General features: G+C 43.2%; 1 protein-coding gene across 3 annotated transcripts in view; it reads right to left on the bottom strand.

Annotated features, from left to right (window-relative positions):
• The window catches only part of LNX1 (ligand of numb-protein X 1), a 178,623-nt gene that overhangs the window by 3,036 nt on the left and 151,708 nt on the right, over nucleotides 1-23,879 (bottom strand). For all 3 annotated transcript variants that reach the window (XM_082728300.1, XM_082728301.1, XM_082728302.1), the window contains 3 exons: nucleotides 13,333-13,467; nucleotides 7,175-7,352; nucleotides 5,361-5,589 (listed from right to left, as the gene is read on the bottom strand). In XM_082728300.1, coding sequence (XP_082584426.1) covers nucleotides 5,361-5,589; nucleotides 7,175-7,352; nucleotides 13,333-13,467 — 542 coding nt within the window. The remainder of the gene's footprint in view (nucleotides 1-5,360; nucleotides 5,590-7,174; nucleotides 7,353-13,332; nucleotides 13,468-23,879) is intronic.

Genomic DNA, 23,879 nt, shown 5'->3' with positions numbered 1-23,879 from the left:
AGTCAGACCTTGGTTAGCTGGAACATATGGGTACTGGCATTTGTTTCTCAAGTTGAATTACTTCATTCCCCATTGGGAAATGTGGAGCCTGGCTTTGATCAATGATGTTCAGGGTTTACTGTTGAAATATTAAGTGACTTTAAATTCTCAATGTGAGCTTTTTTTCCTTTTCTGAACTCATTCTCTAAATTTAGGCCTCATTGAAGAAGAGTTGGCATAGTTTAAAGAATAGCAAGGAGTTTAGTAATTTCTCCCAATGAGAAAACTATGGTTACTTCAAAAATCAACTCCACGTTAGGGACTACGGTGAAGTCTTGGGTTGCTCAAGAAGTTGTATATTTTTCTGTTTCACTGGCTATTCCTGCTCAGTCTCCTTTAAGGATTCCCCTGATCTCAGAGACCTCAAAATTTCACTGAGCCCCTACACCACACCAAAGTGTGGTTCCCATGTACATGCCTTTCAGGGAGTCTAGAGGTCAAAAATACTTAATCAGAATAGTGAGACATTTGCCTTTGTTAAAAAAAAATCTCATTTTCTTATAAGGATTTCAGCTCAGAGGACACATGATAGGTGATCTGGCAACAGACTGAATGTAGAAGTAGATGTGAGAGTCCTGGTATCTTTTATTCAAGCCAAACATTAAAGAGGTTTGTAAAAAAAAAAAAAAAAAAAAAAAAAAAAAAAAAAAAAAAATTGCCACTCTTTTCACTAATTCACTCCAAAGTCTTGTCTGGGTTTCCAGAGCACCCTCTGCCTGCATAAGAGTAATACATATTAACTCATTTCTCCCCTATCAGATGAGAGCATGTTCTGAAAGACTTCCAGATGTGGAGTTTGGGCCTGAAAGCCAATAGAAGATAAAGCAGAAGGTCTTCAGTGATTTCTGCATCTCCCTTCAGTTGAATGGCATCGACCACTGGGATAGCTTAGAGCCCCCCATCTGGAGCTGCTGCCCAGGGGTCACTCCTGGCACACAAACACCACTGAGAAGGGTGAGGGATATTTGCACTGTCCTGTATAACCCACTTTTACTCTCTCTGCTACTCCTGCTACCTGACACCCCCTGTTTCAGAACTGGCAGCTGCTGGTTCAGTGTATGATTATCTTCTTCACGATTATTCATTCTGTGTGTTGGACTGTACCTGAGGGCATGATTACAATGTCCTAGAAAAGGATTTCCTATTTCTGGACCTGCTGACATGCCATTTTCCTTCATTGATAGACAGTCTTGGGTAACAGACTGAATCATACTTTATGGCAAATAGGTTTCCTCAAAATCTGTTAAATTGTAAGGGGAAGATGTTTTGGGAGTAAACAGATAACTTGGAGGGAAATGCCCTTGTGAATTAAAAAAAAATGTCTATTTTTAGCCTCAGTCTATAGCAGTTCAGACAAATAACTTGCTCGGTATGACAAATGGCCTGAAATTCTTAGGATATGAATCATGCCAAATGACTTGAGACATTTAAGCCAATGGTACTGCATCAACTGGGGAGAAACTGGGGTCTTTGAAGCTCTCTATAGTCAAGATTAGAGATGTGAGTAGATATTCCCATCCATAAAAATTGTAGCAGTGTTATGACTAGGTGCTCACATCCTGGAACTAGCTAAGAACCTGATAAAGGAGTATAATGGAGTATGAAGGATGTCTGAAAGATGCCAGGGTGAACATACTTCTGGTTTCAAAATGTCAGAGTGAAAATTATGTTTCCTCTTCTGCTTTTAAATATCACTCTAACGGCAACTAGGAGACACGGAAACAGAAATGCAAACGCCAGCTGAAACAAAACTGGGTCACTACAGACGAGGGAGAACTGACTGCAGAAGGGAGAGGATGAGGGGGAAGGCGGAAGCCAGTCTGTCCCCCGCTGGGGGTCTGCAGGGAGCAGCCCACTCAGACGGCCAAAACACCCACTCCACAGCCAAACACCAGGAAATGCGCAGGCTGGCTATTGGCAGAGCTTCCCTGGGCCCACTCTGACAGAGAAGAAGGGCACGTGTGAGGCCACGAGAAAAACAGATAACCTGTACGCCCAAGGAGCAGCCCGGGTGGAAGGGAGAGACGTGGACTGCTGAACTTGGGCTGAGAGCAGTGAGGCAGCACAACCCCGTGTCCTAAAGAGACACTGCTACCACTTGGAAGGTGGCCCTGGTTCCTTCCCCTTATGAACCTTCAGCCAACAGCCCGTCCAGGAAAAACTTACCTAAGTTGGAGATTTAAAAAGAACTAGCAGGCAGATACACAGGAAAACAGAAAAGAGGAAAAGTAAGAGCAAAAGCAGTAACAAAAACCACTCCCCAGAAAAATGCTGCCACAGAAACAAAACGCTACCATAGAAAATGAAATTTATAACCAACCACATTACTGTGAATTTAAAATACTGCTGAAGCAATTCCTCTGTAAATCTGAGATCCATGCAGAGATGTAAGATTTCCAGGAAGACGTGAGACACGAGAGGAAATGAGCTGATAGAGGAAAGAGAGGGAAGGAAAGAATAAAAGCACCACCAAAATGAACATAGAAACCAGAAAGGATAAGCTACAGTAAGGAATATGCAGGGCAGGCCACAGTAACCGAAGGAAGCACAGGAAATACACAGTTGAAAAGGACTCAACAGAAAACATAAAGACGTGAAACCTAAAAGATAAATACATATCTAGGCTCCCGAGGAGAACCCTCCCTAGGAGAACCCAAAATATCAGTCATCTGATAATCACGTGAAAAGGACAAGCCATGCATACAGAGGAAGAGATGGGTCTCCCATCTGTCCACTCCGCCACTCAACGCTCGCTCACAGTACCCAAGAGTGTGATCCAATACTTTTATACCCAGGCAGCCTGTCCCATGGCCAGGCAGATGCCCTGTGGTTTCTGTAACCAGCTCTATAGCAAGTGGACCCTACACTAGCGCAATGGCTACCTGGTATGTTCCTGATGAATTCTTACTGCAGCATTGTTTGTGAAAGCAGAAATGGAAAACAACTGAAATGTTCACTGCCCAAAGGAACCTGTTCAATAATCACGGTACAGCTGTGCAACAGAACACTATCAGCCACAGAAGAGAACATAGATAGATAGAGAACAACATGGATATGTACTCATGTGAAAGGATACCCAGAGTATATTCTTAAGAGTTGAAACAAAAAAACTCTGGGACGCTTGGGTGGCTCATTTGGGATCAAGTCCCACGTGGATCTCCTTGCTCGGTTGGGAGCCTGCCTCTCCAGCTGCCTGACGCTCCCCCTGCTTGTGCTCTCTCTCTCTGGCAAATGAGTAATAAAATCTTTCTTAAAAAAAAAAAACAAAAACATGGTACACAGAGTGTGTGCACTACAACTGTGTGTGCTTGTGTACACGGACACCTAGACCAGGAGCCAGCAAACTACAGCCCAACCCACCTCCTGTCTTTGGGACCCAACAGCCAAGCCCGTTCGTGTGCAAACTGACGGCTACTTTCACGCTACGCAGAACTGAGTACTGGCAACACAGAGCATGACCCTCAAACCCTCAACTCCGGCCCTTTCCAGAAAAAGTCTGCCAACCCCTGACATAGGCTTTCCCTGCAAACACGCACAAGGAATTGGTAACCGTGATTACCTCTGTTGAGTGGGTCTGGGAGGGTAGATCTCCGCGTTGGTGCCTTTAGATTCTACTGTGATGATATCACCACGAGCAGACCAGGGGCCGCCAGGGTGACTGAACGCCAGTGTTGTCTGTGTTGGCATCATTTCACACGTCCTGTCTACTTCTTTCAGAGGAAGGGAACCCACTCCAGACTATCTTTCTGGCAAGAGCGGAGAACTGCTGCCTCAGGCCAAGTGACAAAGAGTAGAGGGAGAGGAAGCCATCCACGTGGCTGTACTTGGAGTAAAAAGAATCTCGTATTTGTCCTGTCTCACATGAATGCACGGTGAGGAACTCTGAACTCATGAAGAACAGCTTTCAAGCACAAAAAATTTTTTCAAAAAAATGACCTACTTTCATAGATGCTGGTTTCAGAAAGATTTTTTTTTTTTAATGTTAAAGTAACAGCCTCTTCCTCCTCTCAGACTCCATTCTCAAAAGCTTGAAGGTTTTCAAATAGCCCCAGTGTTCAATTTTCAACTATTTAAAAAATACTTTTTTAAAAAATAATTTATCAACTAGGAAAGCTCAAAAAGGAATCTAGGTCAGTGTATTTGAGACAGGAATGTTTTTTAAAACCTCCTTTAAAATTAAAATAAAAGAAAAAGGAATACAGAGAGATCATCCTATCTCCACCCTCAGGAAAAATGCACGAAAACCAAACATCCTACTTTCATTCATTTAATCCTACGGTGCTTTATCTTCAGTGACTCTAATACTTTACATTTAAATCATGCTTTTGGAATTTGTAAGGCAATCCTTTGAAGGCCAAGAATTTATGCTCTGATGCAGGTGTGCAAACCCCGACTTATCTGTCCTCTGAATATTTAACTTCTTTCTTTAGCCATTTAGTAAGTCTTCTCTTAAACATTTTCCTGAAATGTCTGACACAATTTAATGCCTTCACCATAAAGCTCTAGTTAACATCTCACTGAAATGACAACCCATCTGCTTCCTCAAGTTTTACATAAGAACTTTACAAGAGGGGTGCCTGGGTGGCTCAGTGGGTTAAGCCTCTGCCTTCGGCTCAGGTCATGATCTCAGGGTCCTGGGATCGACCCTGCATCAGTCTCTGCTCAGCAGGGAGCTTGCTTCCACTTCTCTCTCTGCCTGCCTCTCTGCCTACTTGTCAAATAAATAAATTTTAAAAATCTTAAAAAAAAGAAAAAAGAACTTTAAAAGAGTTGGAACTAGGGAGAGAGAGTCTGAGACATACCTCAGTCATGCTCAAACATCTAGGTATAGGCAAAATGTGCTTCTGCAATTTGTTCAGTCAGGGTCCCACAAATGCTTAAGAGGTAAAACCAATGAAGGGTTGGTTTTACCAACCAATGAAGGGTTACCTCCATGCAAGTTCTGAGGCTTGCCACTAGCAAATTAGGGAAAGGTAATCCTTCCCCTGGTTGCACAGTGGGTTCCAGAAGGCTGGATTCTAGCTTTCTCTCCCTGTCCACTGAGCTCTCTCTACTGCATGACACAACCATGCAGGCCAGCTCCAAGGTCCTCAACCTGAGTGCATCACAAAGCTTCCATGTCTAGGCTTTCACTCTGCCCTGGGCTTTCTGCATGAATTTTCAGTTACAGAAGAGAAGACGGAATTATTTCAAATAGTCTTACAATCCAACCTGGGGTTCACGAAGATGCTAGTGCCAGGAATCAGCCCAAGAGAATAAAAGAGTGCTCTAAGAGGGTGTTTCCTCCCACACATCTCCAAGCAGGTCATGTTGGGACTCACCGTGGTAATTCCAGCCACATGACCCAGGAGGGGGACCAGTCTCTGGCGGGCGCCATGTTGTGGTTGGAGTCCAGAGCTGCTGGGCTGCTGCAGGCTTCCTGGGGCTCACGTTCTTTGACTTCCAAAGCTTTAAGAACCACCGAGGAGGATGTGCTTTTCAGTAACGCAACCGCCTCGCTCCGGCTGACTTCTGTTAGCTCGATCCCGTTCACATTTAACAAAATGTCACCTAGCGGCCAAACAAGCAGAAGCCGTCCTTAGTGAGAGTGCAAACAGAAACTTCCATAAAAGCGCCAAGGGGCAGAGATGGAGTGGGATGTGGGAAAGTGAGCAGGGCAAGGGGGCTTGTCGTTAGCCTCCCGCACTGACATGAGGCCAAGTTCTTGGATAGCAAATGATTAGCGGGTGCATGTTTCAAGGTAAGTTTTGTTTGGAGGTTTCTAAAGCATACCCATTAGTGTTTGGCTCTTGCCTTACAAAAAAAAAAAAAAAAAAAAAAAAAGGAAAGAAGAAAGATAAATTAGCCTTGTTTACTATTTAATCAAAAAAAGCCTCTTTCTTCATGTCTTGTTTCCTGTTTTCAACACAAAGGGAGGGCATTTGGCAAAAACTCCCAGTGCCTGCATGGATCCTGGCATATGGTAGTTAACCAAGAAATAAGGATTGCATGAGCGAGTAAGAGACTACCCCTGAAAGTGGCTGGCAGAGGAGTCTGTAGCAGTTAAGAAAAATGAGCTGGAACTACACCCTTGAAGAAGGAAAAAGGAGTTAACATTGTGGTTCACTGCAAAGATGGTACTCCTACCATTGGGCACGCACATACTTTGTGCAAGGCCATCTACACACACCCTACTACCCAATCCTCTGCTTGCATTCTCTCACAAACACGTCACTTCTTGGTGACCCTCATCCTTCCCCACCCAGGTGCTGGGATGAAAAGGAAGAACAAGACAGTCGCAAACATACCTCTCCTACCTCCAATTTCTATTCTCTTATCTCTCTCCTGATTTTCTGCCTCCACTGAATATCCTCTTTTTCACACAAAATAGCCATAGCAAGAGTAAAAAGATAGGAAGAGACATACGGGAAAGGCTTGGAGTCCTGCCTGACCCCAGAAGATGCACTGTTAGGTTGGCCAAAGAAATCCTTCCCCATGCTACCCCTCCCCTCCCCATGGCTCTTCATGCTGAGCAACTGTACTTTGGAAACGTCACATTCCTCTCTTGTATCTGAGCCCTTACATGCCAGAGCTGCTCAACCATCTGAACTAACCCTTCATGGAAATTGACAATATCATTAAGGACACATATGTGACATCCCCTTCCTTCATTCAGAGTAGCCTGGGACACATAAGATTAATGGAATCTTCTTACCAGTGGGAAAGGACCTAGCAGGGTACTTTCACTGAACAGTCATTGACTCAAACTCTATGAAAGCATTTCTCTCATCCAATCCATACACTGGAACAATTCATGAATAGGCTCCTCACAGGACCAATCCTGCCAAGAACCACTTAGAAAGAAGGAAGCCAAATTATGCTATTTAGTTGAACTGTAGAGTTTCCCCATTACTTGGCATATTTGCAGGTACTTGCCTTATTAGCAAGCCAAGCGGTCCACACCAACCCACACAAACTAAGGGGTAAAACCCAGTCCAGCCGCTAGACTCAAACCAGTCACGGTCAGTGGGTAACAGAGGTCCTGGGCAGCTCAGCCTCTCATCCTCTCCTTAATTCTGGAAGCAGTGACCTGACCCAGCAAGCCACTAACTCATTTTAACCCCCCTCTGCCCCAGTACCTGAGGTGTCCTTTTACCTGTTTTTATTCTTCCATCTCTGCTTATGACTCCCCCGGGCTCAACACTGATGACGTAGATAGGCAAATCCCATTCCCTATGTGACGCCCCGCCTGCCACGGTCATGCCGAGAGATTCGCTGGGGTCTTTTCGGACACTTACCACCTTCTCGTGGCAAGTGACCACAGGATGGAGGGGCTAAAGGCACAGACAGAAAAACAAACATAGCACGTCGGCTCACAAGAGGGCTTGCGTTTCCTACATACAAAAACTACCCAAGTCGGATAAATATATGACAATAGTCCTTGCAGAGAAAACCCTCGCTTTGCCTCCTACCCTCAGCAGAGTGGCATTATCTCAAATTCTATAGGCTGATTCCGAGAAAGTTTACATTCCAAACGGGAATGGAAACAATGGAAGAGGAACAGGTTGGAGATCACTGGAGAAACAGTAAACACGCAAAGTGAACTGCACCCTAAATTTTTCAGGTGACTCATTTATTCCTGATAGTAGTATCATAAAAGTCTTGTCATTCATGAGTATCAGGATTTTTTTTTCTAAGTTAAAAAAAAAGTAACCATATTTTAAATAAATAGTTTCAGTTTAATTTAGGTGGGGAGTTCTATAATAGAACTCCCTAAAGAAAAATAATGGATTTTGTAGATGTTCCACTCTAAAAAACACTCTACTAACTGGGTTCCCTCCAATTAGCATCTTCCCTCTTACTTCAGCATTTTTAAGTAATATGCAGTTCTACCATTTGATTTTATTACATAAAAATATACTATACACATTGTATAGCATATACTGAGGACCAACTTTTGAAAAGCAAGTAAGAGAACTCTGATTTTGGTTCAACAGCTTTAAACAAAAAACATTCAAAGCTACCCACAGTATTATCTTGAAGCAATAAGACAGTCAAAGGCACTGTTTATCAATGAATACAGATCAACATATAATTTTCTAAAAATGTATTCTCCCTGATTGTGTGACCTCGGGGTATAAGTGGGAACATGCACTGCAAATAAATATTTGTAATACTTGATCAGACCTCAGAAAAGTCCATAGCTCAAAACACAGCTTACAGTTGTATCGAAAGAAAGAAGATTAAATCAAAAGCAGGGTACAAAACAAAGTGTAAGTATACTATCTTTTGTTTTAAAAGGGGGAGGAGAATTTGTATTAATATTTGCATTTTCATGAAGACACTCTGGAAACAAGCAAGTGTCTTTATGGGCATGGAGGTGGGGGCCAGACAGATCAAGCATGATAATTAAACTTTTGTAAAGTTGATGGTTAACATCATAGAGAACTATTGTCTGCATGCACAAGAGTCCATTTTTAATACTTCGTTATGAAGATAAGCCTAGGCTTTTTGTTCATTTATATCTCTTGATTTTCTATGGTATCAAAGTACCCATGCCTGTTTTAATGGCCTTATTGTATCCAGTAATAGCCTGTTACTATTATATCCCTAGCACCAGACACAGCATTTAGCACATTAAGGATGGTAACTCTGTTTGTCAAATAAATGGATGGTTAAATTACAAGTTGCCACAAATTGTTTTTGGTAGTAACGGAATACTGAATCAGGAATTGCAAATTATTATGGCCAAGGCAAATGTTACAATTAGTATTTGTAAGGTCTCCATTGTATGTCTCTGTAAACCCCAGAACCTCGAAGAGACTCTTTATCAGAAGTGAATTATAAACTGAAATGAGATCTTCTTCAGGGCAAAGTTTCCAAATAAGACAAATAACTAACAGTATGAACACAGTGGTCCTAGCACTCCAGAGTCGTTCTGGAGGTGCTCTCCAGGTCTGTTCTCAGTATGTGATTTTTTTCTTCCACAGAGCAGTTAGATCCGGCAGGTCTCCACCTATAATCACAGACATCTCTCAGAAGAGCCCTACTTGAAGATGCAGGCAGGTCTGAAATGCCCCCAATGCCGGGCAAAGTTCTAAACTAGGGACTCCTACTGGCTGCTCTGTTCCTCTGACTCGTTCCCGAGGATGTTCATAAAGCATTTACTCCTGATCCTCACAAAGAAGGGTTTTGTTTTCTTCCATTATTTCCACATGGAAGCCAGGGATATTGGAGGGGTAGCTCCCACGGTGATGTCTAAAACACAGTATGGAATCCTCTGGAAAACACAGACACCTTTTCCCATTAAAAATATATATATGCACACACACACACACACACACACACACACGCACACACGTGCATGCGCGCATGCACACATGGTCTTTTGCATTCTTGAGCAGCTGCCTAGTACTTCTTCACGTGGCTCTGTCCTATCCCCCCGCTGATGACCATTTTGGTTGTTTATAAGTCTCCTACAAAATTAAACAGTGTCACTGTGAACATCCTTAGACACATATCTCATGCACTTGTGTAAATATTTCTTTGGGCTAATGTCCTAAAAGTACAATTGCTAAATCAAAGGGCCTGGGCATTTTACATTTCGATACATATGAAATAGTTTGATCACGTATAATCTCACCAATACATTGTGAACATGCTGATTTCCCACATCTGCCAATATTGGGTTTTATCAATACTTAACAATATTTGTCCAGAGGAAGATTCCAATAATTCAACTGGCTATTTAAACACACGTTATTATTATTCAGATCTCTAACAGTAGTATCATTGGAGATCGTATAATACCATCATCACTCAATGCTCCCCCAGCTTCATTTACAAACTGGGGAAGAATGCCCACGTAGGGCACTCCTGTGACCAAAGAAAGACCTTTGATCTGAGAATATTTTGTTTAAAAAAATGTGTCAGTGGGGCGCCTGGGTGGCTCAGTGGGTTAAGCCTCTGCCTTTGGCTCAGGTCATGATCTCAGGGTCCTGGGATCGAGCCCCACATCAGGCTCTCTGCTTAGCAGGGAGCCTATTTTCCCCTCTCTCTCTGCCGGCTTCTCTATTTGTGATCTCTGTCAAATAAATAAATAAAATCTTAAAAAAAAAAAGACCAAAACCCCCCCAAAAATCTGTTTTTAAAAAATGTGTCAGTGAATTCATCTGAAAGTAGCAAAATCACATATCTTATGAAATATTTCAGAAATAGCTTCTCACCCACTACACCAGTTAATAAAAATAAGTGGGTCTCTAATTATTTTGTTGTGAGTAAATATTCCTTGAATAATGCACAATTTGGCCACATATTCCTTGAGGAAAGGGAAAGAAATATTCATTATCTACTTAAATGTGCCCAGACAGAAAAACTGAGACTCAACATTAAAATGAAACTGATCAGTGAACCCCAGCTGGCTGGGGCAGTAGTGGAGGGGTGGCGGGGAGGGCAGTGGGCAGGAGGTGGGATTGGCAACTGAAACCCCAGATATCTGACTAAATCTGTGATCTCCCACCACACTACTCTGCTTTGGGAGGTCATGTTTTAACACGTGATAAAAATTAACCTATCAATTTTCAGACAACTGTCAGAAAAATACATGAAAGGACTGGTTCCTCAATTTTCCAGGAACAGTTTATCTCATTGACCACAGAACTCAACTCAAACCCAATTCTGCCAAATAAAATACATGACAAATAAGACTCAGAGGCTGAAACCTACATGCTCCTGGCTGCACAGATTGAATAGTTCTGCTTGTAGATGTGAGTTCCTGGAGAGTGGAGTCTTCTTGCACACTTGTTCAGGGCTTTACCCAGCAGCCTTGCTGTGCTGAGCAAGGAGAGGTTTCAAGCACCTGAGGGATCCACACAAAAGACTGGGCTCCCCAAAAAGGAAACATATCCATCATTGTCTTGTATTTCTGACAGCTGTCTGCCTTCCCCACCAGAGAGACCCATGTTAGCAATGGAAAGCCCAAGTACCACCATGAACCCTTCCCCCTACGCTGAGTGGCCTGACTCTGGTCAGAAAGAGAGTTAAATATGAAAGAGATTTTCTTTTCCATCTGGGTTTTCTCCCAAGCCCCCTTCCCTCCTTCAGAGAGCTCAGGATGTTCCCTAATGGTCAAAAACACAATTTAGTATGAACTAATTCAAGTGGATTCAAAAACATCATGGACACCAGTCTTCTTATCACTTAGCTATAAAAATATATACTTCATAGAATATTGGGATTTTTAAAATAAAACCTTTTAGATTCATTTTTTAAAAAAGTATAAAGATGAACATAATGACCTACCCTTGTACCTTATAACCCAGCATCAGAAATACAGTTTCCATTCTAGTTGACGTCTCCCTGGGATTTCTCTCTGGTCACTTTCCCTTTCCTCGCCCACAGAGGTAGCCGCATACCTACATTTGATGCCTGTTTGTCTTTTAATTTTTCAGTTGGCTACAAACTTTTCTGTGTAAGTCTTGGTTTGCCTTCTTTGGTATTTCTCTGACTCATTTAAGCTAGTCCTACTTTCAAAAAGCCATGTTGTTTCCTAGATAAAACAAAGCTTAGTAGGATCATAAAAATCTAAATCATCAAAGAGCCACATGTCTTCATTTTATTTTAAATAGGCCCTGTGTGTGTGTGTGTGTGTGTGTGTGTGTGTGTGTTTGAGGGCATCTCAGAAGGCAGACAGAACCATAAGTTAAAAAGAAAATGTTACAATTTCCCACCAGGCCAGTTTGTTCTGTATGTTTTCCAGGAATTCAATACATGACAGAGCCTGCAGCAAAAACTTGAACAGCTCATTCCGGCTGTTTTCCATGATTCTTGGTGGTTGGGTGGAAGGGATTGTAGACCCACAGTGCTGACGGAAGCCTCATGCTTAGTGGTTTAATGAGCTAGAATACAGTATGGTCTAGTTAATCCAACTATAATTAGTTAATTAGATTAATTAGATTAAGCTAATAAACTAGTTTTCCATTAATACCATTAGTTTAATTTAAACACACTAATGGTATTTACTAGTCAAAGACACCTGGGCGTCCTTATCCTAAAAATGTTTTAACAGGAGTTGCCTGCTCTGTCTAGATTGCTTACTGTAAATAAGACTGAAATTTATGGATTCATGGGACATGGCTGGCTAGCTGGCTGGGGAAAGGGGTGGGGGTGTGGGCTTCTAGGCTGTGTCATTAATGGCATGTTTCAAAATCAAGATTTTGAGTCTTGTTTCTGCATCCATTACTCAAAAACCCAAACTTGCGAGTTATTCCAAACTGAAACTCAGCCTGATGTGTTCTGATTGTTACGATAGGCATTCCTTAATCCCTCTTGCAAGATGAATGGGCTACCTATAGGTTTTTTGTTTTTGTTTTTGGTTTTTTTTTTTTTTTTTTTTTAGTTATAAGTGATTTAATGGAATCAGATCTTAGGAGAACTGGCTAGAAACTCATTGCCATCACAGTAGGATGCCAACCAAGGCTTTGGGACTCTGATTTTGGGCTAAGCAAGGTCTGTGTTGCTTTACATAGCCATCCAATGGTGAGATTATGGCATTGCCTCTAATAGAAGACAAAGACCGAAGTAAAAACTGGGCTAAGTCACCTCATTGAAAGAGAGGCTACAAATTGCCAGCCTGAAGATGCATTCAATCTATAGATACATTCTGCTTAATCCACATTATTTGATGTTATTTCTGAATTTAAGTGCTGTTAAGATAGGGCATCTGTTTTCTGATTGCCCCATTCCCCACCACTCCCTAATGTTACATGAACTTAAAGTGTTTATATTATCTTCCTGGGTTCTTCTGCAAAAACAAACATACTAAAGTTAGCAGAATTTATTTTAATTTTTAATTAAAATAATTCAATTTATATGAAATATAATATGTAATTATAGTAAATAATTTGACTTTTAATAAAATACTTTCATCTTCATGCAGACTGGGCACTTCAAAAGTCAAAAGCCAAGCAAATCCTGTTTCATTTCAAAATGAATGAAAATGGCCCTTAAGTAAAATGACTGTGGGAAAAACATGACATCTATTTGGCTTTGACTTGAAACTATGTCTCCCTGTGAAGTCTGCAAGATCAGGTTTCAAAACTCTCCTGCACCTTCTTCCCTCTTGCTTGGATGGGAGACACCTGTTATCTCACCAGGTCCCGAGGATGGGACTTTAGGCTTTCTGTTTTACAGGACAAGTCAAACAGTGTTCAAGTGACGAAGTCCAGAGGTTACACTTAGAAATGGTAAAGTGTTCAGCCTTCCCAAGAAATCGCTTCCTGCAGGAGAAACAGACACACGCCAGCTGGGGCTCACCTTGGGACTGCTGCTCCTGTCCCCTGGCCCTGGGGACCGGCTGTGGTTGCTGTTCCAGCCATTATCCTGAATGATGTCAGGACTCTGCAGCCGAACCTGGCGGGACACGACGAGGTGGACACGCCTTTCACTGGCCTGGGAGAGGAGACACAGACATTAGCCACTCTCAGAGCTTTCAGCCAACACGTTCGGCACCAGGGGCTCACCAAGATGCAAGTCGGAGTCCACTTTTACGGGAAAAAAATGGTGTCTAGTATTTCTCACAGCAGTCCCCTTTTCGTAATTTGGCAAGAACATGAGAATTATTTCCTGTATCTTTACATCAGGGAGTAAAACCCGTTTCAAGGGGAAAAACTAGGAAAGGTTTGACTTAGGCAACAGACCTCATCAAACGTTGTTATTTTTAAGTCATGGTTCATGGTGCGCAAGCCACATCTGAAGGACTTTTCAGATAGTACAGAGCATATAGTGTGAAGTCTAAAACCCAGACCAAAGGCAAATAGTATAGAAAAAGGACCAGAGTTGTGGCAGTCACTCTACCACCACCAGAAGAGAAATCCTGCATCTACAGTGCTAGACACGGAGGCATGGGGAAGGATGAACGCTTGAGAGATACAGGGATGACGTCATAGGTTCCAATACAGCCTGATTCAAGGCCTTTGCCTTGATCCTTTATATTTTTGTGACCATCACCAATTCTGACTTCTCTTCTTCTCTGCTATATTCATTGACGCTTGCACAGAACATTCCAAACAGCAAATATATAGCTTACTGGGGAGGTCCACTCCACACCATAAATTTACAAATTGGCTTTCCGCCACAGACGAATGTCATGTCTGTTCGAGAGCATTTCTCATTTTTCCAGAACTGCTGACTACTGAAGCAGACAGAGGAGACCTTAGCCCTGTGAAATGTACATCAACCAAGCTCCCTAATGGCCCAGAGTTGATTCGAAAGTTCCCCAAGAAAGACTCGATTTGGGGACAAGGTGGAGAAGAAAGGAGTAAGTTTCTAGGGTTCCTCTCTTCATCCCACCCCCTGACCTCTCATCCCAGCAGCAGAGATGGTCATTGACCTGCCTGCCTTTCTTCCTTTACAGGTCTGGCTATCAGATCACGGAAAAATCAGGTCATGAAGGATGATTTTGTTTTTAAAGTCTTAAGCAATCAGAGCCGCACCAATGAAATCAGATCCCCACGGCTGTCCAACAATAGCCAGCCCAAACCTTCAAGAATTTGCATGCTAATATTAGCAAACATTTCTTTTCAGAGCTTTCTTGAAACTTAGGGTTCATGAACTGGGTAGCCATAAATCAGATGACATTTTAAAAACAACCTCTAAGGAGCATTAAGAGTGTCTGTTGGTGGGCAGTGGGCTAGTCGAGTGGACTCGTCTCTGTCACTCCGTATTCACAAAAATCCTACTGAACAGGGCCCAAAAAGCAAGTTCTAGTCCTTTACTTATGTTCCTTCATGTAAAGCCCAGTCAGCCCTCTTGTTGGTCTACCCATTCGTCATTTACATACCTTCCCTTGGCTGTTCCCCTATCTTGAATTCCTTAGTGCCTCTTATCACCCACAGAGCTTGCAAAGAACAAAAATGACAGGCTCAGGAAACAATAATGAAGCAAGTGGACATGAAGAACTATGGTAGGAGCCAACGAAACTCAATTCTTAGAGCAGTATTTCATAATAATGTTATTTTCTTTATACTGTAAGCCTTACTTATCCTAATGAGGTTATCGCTAGGAACTTTCTTGAAAAAAAAAAAAAATGACTAAGAGATAAGTGGCAAACACCCCAGTCAAAACTCCCAACTCCTGAGCCCAAATGTGCTCCTTATCTTCAGGGAAACTCCAATGTTTTGAAGGATCTCAGCAGGGGGGTTTATCTCTGGCCCGAGTAGGTACCCCATTCATTTGGCTCAGGGGCCATCATGTGACCTAGGCCCCTCATAAGAACTGAGGAAAATCTGAGACTTACACATCGAATCGGCTTGCCAGACAAAATTCAGAATGCCACAGAGTAGCTTGCGAGAGTTGTTTAATTCACATTTTTTTTTAAAGATTTTATTTATTTGAGAGAGATCACAAGTAGGCAGAGAGGCAGGCAGAGAGAGAGAGGAGGAAGCAGGCTCCCTGCCAAGCAGAGACCCTGATGCGGGGTCTCGATCCCAGGACCCTGGGATCATGACCTGAGCCAAAGGTAGAGGCTTTAACCCACTAAGCCACCCAGGCGCCCCAATTCACATTTTTAAACACAAATTTCTCACCGGATTTTCAGATGCCGACTTTGGTAGTAAGTTGTTGGCAGGATCAATGCTCCAGTAAATAACCCTGGATCAGTTTCCTTGGAAATGAGTTCTCCTCAAGGCTGGGTCTGTGGCTCGCAACCAGCCACCTTACTCTGAGGGAACTGCTCCGAGGGAGACTCTGTGGGATTCACTTTCTTTCCTGGTGTTTGAAGTTGTCAGATGGAAAACAGGCTAATGTGTTTGTACTGGCTTTAGCCCTCCGGAGCAGCTCGAGTCAGTGTTGGGCAACAGCCCTTCGCATCAGCAAGCTTGTCCTTTCTTGGCTGTGAATCTGGCATAAGAAGGGAGGTGAGGGGGAGACAAACTTTTCTATGGCGTGCCCTATCGTATGTGCCAGAAAGATGGGCGCAGTGGAGCCATCAGCTTCAACACCACACTCGGAGGAAGAGCCCGCTACAAGACAAGGGGTAGGATAGCCTCTCCCTTGCATCTCTTGGAACACTGGATTTGGGCCAAAGGAGTGTTAAACAACTGTTGCTATCTTGAGTAGCAGACAAAGGCTAGAGGACAATCTTTTTTGGGTAAAATTTCCTCTCTTCTCTCTTCCTTAAACATCCTCAATTTTTGAGGCAAACTCTGGACGTGGTCGTTACCAGATTCACAGGCTGACTGCTATACCTGCTTTGCCTTCCTCTTCCAAGAGCTCAAGTGTTAAATTCCCTCTCTCCCTTCTGTAGGTTAAGGGATGCGCTTCTGCTGGCCTCCGTGTTCTCCTCTGGGGACCTTAGCTTGTTGGGAGTGGTTCTGTACCCCCAGCTGACATGGGCTGCTCTGGGCCAGGCACTTCACGAGGAGCCCTACAGACACAGCTCCTGTCCTCCGTTTGTCCTACTTCAGGGACTGTCAGGAGCTGTGGAAGAGATATGCGCTATGCATGGTAAGGGTCTCCAGGGTGGAACCAAGTACTTCCAGCCACGGAAATAGGAAAAAATCTAATTATTCAGACAAAACCAAAGGGTGAAAACTGAGTAGCATTGACCATGATAAGGCTTGTCTTTTGGGGGGATGATGTCGGGACTATTTTTCTCTGTTCTTTTGAGAGGTGACTCAAGACAGCCAATAATGTTTATATGACGGGAATAAGCAGAGGCCTCATCTAGATGTAGCCCATTTAAAAAGAACAAAATCCACCTCTCTAACTGGAAGGAGGAGTCTGAAAGCGCTATGCTGACGCCTTGCAAAGCAAGTGTCCTGGGGCAGTCACGGTCACGGTCCGCCTGGGAATGGCTCTTCTCCCTGTGAAAGCCACTGTGGCTGATAGCAGGTCAGGATACCACACAGATCAGAAACTTCACAGAGCAGAGAAATGGAAAACCAAGATGCCACCACATAAGGCAGGAGAGGCATTTTGCAGAGTTGTACCCTGGAACAGAGGGCCTCTTTCTACTATCCTAGCACTGTGTGGGGACATGCAATGGTGAACAGTGTGCCTGTACTAAGAGGTGAAGACTAAGAGGTGACAGTGTGCCTGTACTTGAAGACGTCACCCTTCCACCAAGCCCAGGGCTCCACCTCTCCACCGTGAAGGAGGACTGAGTCAAACCACATGCATTATAGCATTTGCTGCTTTAAAAACATACATATGGGGGCACCTGGGTGGCTCAGTGGGCTAAAGCCTCTGCCTTCGGCTCAGGTCATGATCCCAGTGTTCTGGGATCAAGCCCCGCATCGGGCTCTCTGCCCGGCAGGGAGCCTGCTTCCCTTCCTCTCTCTCTCTGCCTGCCTCTCTGCCTACTTGTGATCTCTGACTATCAAATAAATTTTAAAAAAAGTCTTAAAAAAAAAAACAAACAAACCAAAAAAACCAAAACAAAAAAATACATACATGTGCATGTGCTTAAATAAAACAGTTTTTAACATTCTAAACCTGAAACAGGGAAATTCCAAGCTGGTAGGCATCCAGACTATTGCTCAGAGCAGGGAGACCATAAATACACAACCATTATAACACCAGTGTGGGTCCACAGGCAACCCATGTTTGACTGGGAGGCCTCATTACTGAGACATCGGAGAGCTACAATTGCATTTACAGTGACATCAGCTTGTCTTTCCTTAGCGTTCTGCCAACAGAGGTTTTAGTGAGCATTTCTTTAAAAATAATTCACCCTGCATCTACATTCCCTACTCATTTATTTTCCCAGGGTCCCAGAGTCAGATAGTCTAGCTTTGATTTTCAATGTACAGTCGTAGGGACTTTTTTCCCCCTATACTGTTCGGGGTTGCCCCATCTTAGCTTCTCTTCCATCAACCACTCAAGTATCTTTGTCAGTTCATCTATCTTGAGCTCACAATGCCCTGGGAAATTGGGGACCACTGGTTCCACATCATTAAAAAGCCACATATATGGAAGAGATGTCAGACATCATCTAATCCAACATTCTCTCTGGTACCCATGCTTCAGTTTCCCTGCAAAATCCTTGCCATGTTGTCACACGGCTCATGCTTCTGTGCCTCTGATGACCGTGAACTCACTGTGTCCCAAGGCATTGTGGGCCATTCTTTGCACTAATTAGAAAGTTTGTCCTTAGGCTGAGCTCAATGTGCCGTTATCTTGCTTGCCCATTGGCTCCAGTCATACCCTCTTGGGAAGCCCCAAATCAATTTCCATGGGACAATCTTATTTGAAGATAAGACTCACTGTTCTCCATTAACTCTTCTTCTTTCCAGGTCAACTATTTCTACTTTCTTTAATATTTCATATGTTTTCAAGTCATCTCAAAAGCTTGATAAACTCTGGACTCCCTCTAATCAAGTTGAGCAGGGTATGTGTGTGTAGGGTTAGACCCAATACGGAGTTAATGGACCAGCTGTACCCAAGACCTCAGTGATGGGGTTCCCATTTTGCCATGTCATACGTTCATAGGGGATAAGCTCTGTGAAGCCAAGAGCTCCATAGATGTCAGTCTTCATTATTAATGTCTAATTAAAAGATGACAGGGAGGCTCCCAGGACCTCACCTAGGGAACACCTTTACATCAGCACAGCCTAGCTCTGGAATCATGCATGACGCATAGACCCTACATGCCCATATGGACCACAGGAGGCATCAGAACCATCCCCGGGTGATAGACTAGAAAAATACCCAAGTCAGCAGTCATTTGTTGACCTGGCAACATACCACACAATGAGGTTCAGAGACCAAGTCCTTGCCCTACCCCTCTCTTCCAGCGAGCAAGAGAAATTGAGAAAAATACCTCTCACTGAGCCAAAACTTGGGGGAAACAGAACCCCAGAACAAGCTAACGGTGCACTGTAAGCAGAGAGTTTCTAGAAAATGAGCTTGGAGCAGGTAAACCTGGGGCACACTGATCTGGTCACTGTTGAAACATTAGTTCCCAGCATAGCACCTGGAGCATTCTTAAAAGAATGCGAGAAAATCGCCTGCCGGAAAGGCCGTGAAGAGCAGCCAGAGACCGGCCAAGGGAAAAGGAAACTTTGAGGAAAAGTGATGAATTGGACCTTAGGATTTGATCAGGGTAGGAAAAGATCAGAGACAGAAATCTGGGTTACTTTCCCTCTTGCCTGTAGCTTCATACTCATCCTTCTGCTCCCAGAAGCACATCTTTTATTTTTATTTTTAAATTTTATTTATTTATTTGACAGAGAGAGATCACAAGTAGGCAGAGAGGCAGGCAGAGAGAGGGAGGGGATGCAGGCTCCCTGCTGAGCAGAGAGCCCGATGCGGGGCTCGATCCCAGGACCCTGAGATCATGACCTGAGCCGAAGGCAGCGGCCTTAACCCACTGAGCCACCCAGGCGCCCCAGAAGCACATCTTTTAAGGGCTACGATGTTAATGATGACAGTCTGATGTACACAGGGTCACACAGAGGTCAATGACAAGGTCAAAATAAGAATTTAGTTCTGGAATTCTCTTGGCTGTTGATTGCCAAGTTATCAGAATGACCCAAGTCCTTTGCCTCAAACATCGTTTCTTTTAGGGTACCTAGAAGCTACTCCTGGGGTTGATTCTGGTCCGTGGGATTAAAAAAAAAAAATGCATATGCAGGGATATTTTGAGTTGGAGGAAAGGCAGCAAAGCCTCAAGATTCCTTAATATTAAAAAAAAAAAAGCAGATTTCCGAATATTTGCCATGTGGAACTGTGCATGGGATTCACTCACAAATTTTGAAGCCAAAAAGCTGTACAATTTACCAAGCCAGCTTTATCATGAGTGTGTGAAATGTAGAGCCCTGTATAAAAATCACCTTGACTTTAAGAATTCAGCTCAAGGAGACAGTTTTTACTTTCATGTATTCTTTAGCCTTTGTATTAAATTTATTACGATGCCATGTTAAGAAAATGGGTTTACATGGGAATTTGACTCTGTATTAGCAGCACTGATATGGAAAAAGCACATTGATCTATCAGGTCTTGTTTCGCTGGCCGTTCTTACTGGCTCTAAGGGACAAAAGTTCTGTCTTTTTTTCAGTTGTGCAGAACTCGAAAGCTAGAATCACGTACTCAGAACACATGTAGGTAATACAAGTCCTTCATTATTTACTTTCTGGCTCTGTCTAGAGGCTGCTCATGTCCTTTTGAAAAGTTTGAAGAGCCTGGTTGTCGGTTGTTCTTTGATAAAATAACTTCTCATTTAAATATTAATTTATGCAAAGGAAACAAAAATTCACACCTATCTAAGTATTAATGAAAACCTACAAGTTATCATTCCCTCTACAAATGACTTTGAATTTTTTTTTTTTTTTTAAGCTTCTGCCTCAAGTCTGGGAGTTGCCTAGAAAAAAAAAAAAACCCACAGGAAGGAGACTCAAATTTGAAATCCAAAATTACTTTCTTCATTTCTTAATTGTCTGTATTTGAACTCCCAAATACATTTGAACTCACTGCCCCAGAATTGCAGACAGAGGAGAGCATCTCAGAATAGGCATAGTTTTGTCAGCATAAATCATTCCCACACTGGTAAGTGGGCAGAGATGCAATCTTTTTTTTTTTTTTTTAATTGTGTGTGTGTGAGAGAGAGAGAGAGGCAGGCAGAGGGAGAAGCAGGCTTCCCAGTGAGAAAGGAGCCCAACACAGGACTTATCCTAGGACCCTGAGATCATGACCTGAGCCAAAGGCAGATGATTAACCCCTGAGCCATCCAGGTGTCCCTCCGACAAGGATTCTAGACATGGTGGTCAAAAAATTAAGAAATTAGGGGCTGAGCCTGGGTTGAGCCTGTGCCTTCAGCTCAGGTCATGATCCCAGCGTCCTAGGATCTAGTCCCGAGTCAGACTCTCTGCTCAGCAGGGAGCCTGCATCCTGCCCCCCTCCCCCGCCTGCCTTTCTGCCTACTTGTGATCTCTCTCTGTCAAATAAATAAATAAAATCTTTTTTAAAAAATTAAGAAATTGACAATGGAAAAAAATAAAGTTGTGCCAAGTTTATTGGAGTCAGTTACTCTATATTTGAAGCTTCTGTCTCCTTGAGCTTCTCCTCCTAGAGGAGTCCGACTCACTCCTGGGCTATGACACCCGGGACTGCTGAGTAAGTGGGGGTTAGGACTCTACATATGTAAATTGGTCAAATTTAAAACAGTTGCGGCTTCTCTGTAATAACTTTTCCCTGAAATAATGGAGAAAAAGGCAAAAGTGTGGTACTGTGGGAGAAAACATGCCCAGAAGGACATGTTGTCTGGGAATTTCTTTCTAAGGCAAGTATGATTCATGGAGGAGATACACGAAGGCCAGGCAGCCAAGGATTGGTTGGTAACTTGAGTCTCCACGTTTGAAGGGTATTAAGTTTAATTCCCCCAGCCTGGTGTATGTTTCAAGTATCACATAAATAAAATCCGCTCTTGAGATTGCTTAACTGGATTTTCCCAGAACTCTACTTTTTCCACTTCTTTTCCAACAAGCTTTGCCCAAGCCTTTAAAAGAATTTTTTTTTCTCTTTTCCCCTGCTTCTAAAGCACGTTGGCTTTGTTTAATAATCAGAAGACTCTTAGGAAGTCTCGCTGCTAGGCAAGATTTTACTTTATAAATTTACTTTCTCAGGGATGAAATTTTCCCTCTTCTGTTATTAATCTACAAAAGAAGAATGCCACATGTAATCAAAATTTTTCCAAATGGCATGAGTAAGGGAGTTTTTCTTGTGCCAATTGCGAAGTAGTTGGCAGATAAGCTCTAGAACGTGAGCTGCTCGGACTGACCTACAGAGGGAGTTGACAAACACAACATGAGAAAGAAAACTGATGATGGCCTAAAAGTCTAGTTCCAAAGTGGGGGTGTAGGGGGTAGGGGGGACAATCATGCTTACAGTGCAGTTTGCTCATGACGAGAAAAAGGATTTTGTTCCGCGGCTTCATGTTTCCATAAACGTTGTCTATTTTCTTTTCTCACCGTTGACACACACAGGCTAAAATCATCTGCTAAATGCCAACTTCACGGCATCTGAGATCAGGGGCAGGAATATATTCCAAGCTCCACAAGGCTAAGAACCGTGTCAGTCTCGTTTACCTGTGTACTGCACACCTGTCGGCACCTAGAAGGTGCTCAACCAGTAAGAACTGAACAAATTCGAGAGGAAAAGATGTAGAAATTCCATCTTGGGGACAAATGGTGTGTGAAAGTAGAACTGGTGTTTGTTCTTTGGTAAATGGTGTGATGAAAAATCCCTAAGAGATGGAATTCATGTATAAATGCTATCTTCTGTATATTGACATTTTTATAACTTGACTCAATGTATTCGTTCAGCAAATATTTATCGAGTGTCCATTCTTGCCAGGCATTTCTCTAAGTGCTTGAGACACAATACTCTACTGTATTATTCCATACTAGGCCAACTGGAAATAAAGTAATTAGTTGGGAGGAAAAAATAAAGCAGATTAAATAAAAGATAGAGAGCTGGGGGTGGTGAGAGAAGCTATTTTAAGTGGCATTGTCAGTGAAAGCCTCTCTGAGGTGAGAACTGAGGAGACCGGAAGGAAGCGTGGCAGTGAGAAAGACATTTGGAACACTCTTCCAGTCAGAAGGATGTGAGAACATCAGCCTTGAGGTGAAAAAGGTCTTGTAATTCTTGAGAAGCAGTAGCAAGAAGGCGACGTGACTGAGCATGGGAAGGCAAGGGTAGGAATACTAGAAATCCTCTACTTTGCTTAAGAAATCAAGCTAGACACGGATTGCATGGAGCACTGGGTGTGGTGCAAAAACAATGAATTCTGTTACGCTGAAAATAAATTTTAAAAATTAAAAAAAAAACCAACCAAACAAACAAAAAAAGAAATCAAGCTTGAAAGGTAACTAAAGTCCAAATTACATATGGCTCTGAAGGCTACTATTAAGATTTAGAAATTTTACTCTGAGTGTCTTAGGAAGCATCAGGGAGCTGAACAGAAGAGCGACACAATGGGACTGACTTGGCAAATGGCCGTCTAACTGCCGTGCAGAGCGCAGAGGTAGAGAATCAGGGTAGAGGCCAGGAGGCCAGCTGGGAGGTCGCCCACAGAGCCCCAGGGCCGTCGGTAGCATGGCTGAGGGAGGCCGTGGAGGTAGTGAGAAATGGATTACAATGAGAGTATATTGAAGAGAGTAAGAAATTTGGCCCAAATCACTGGGCAAATGGTGCCATTTCAAGAGACTGGAAAAGGCTGAGGAAAGAACAGGTTTGACAAGGAGGAAGCAGAAGTCAAGGATTTGGTTTTAGACATTAAATTTGAGATGCCTTTTAAAGATTATTTATTTATTTGACAGACAGAGATCACAAGGAGACCGAGAGGCAGGCAGAGAGAGAGGAGGAAGCAGGCTCCCGGCTGAGCAGAGCGCCCCATGTGGGACTCGATCCCAGGACCCTGAGATCATGACCTGAGCCGTAACCCACTGAGCCACCCAGGCGCCCTGAGATGCCTTTTAAATATCCACGTGGAGATACCAAGTCAGCAGTTGGTCATGTCGGTGTGCAGCTCAGAGAAGAAGTTGAAGCTGGGCATAAGGACTTGGAAATAAACCTCACGAACTCCAGAGGGGAAGTGCCTACTGTAACTCTGACCCTTTTTTCCACCTGCTCTACAGACTATGGCCTCAGGGCCCGTTACTCAGTTAAACATCCACCACATTCAGAACCCCTTGAAAGCAGGACACCACCAACGGCCACAGCTCAGGGGCAAGATACCACATGTGCTTCCTATCCTGGGAGACAGAGGAAGTAGGGTAAGTCCCCTTGTACTCTTTACGTCAGGCTGTCCACCCGTAAAAGGACAGGATCACACACTACTAGGTTCTCTCTGAAGAAGAGGGAGA

This window comes from Mustela nivalis, assembly GCF_964662115.1.
Source record: "Mustela nivalis genome assembly, chromosome: 4".
Classification (NCBI taxonomy): domain Eukaryota; kingdom Metazoa; phylum Chordata; class Mammalia; order Carnivora; family Mustelidae; genus Mustela; species Mustela nivalis.
The sequence above is the reverse complement of the archived record's forward strand: the minus strand, read 5'-3'. Positions and strand labels throughout refer to the sequence as shown.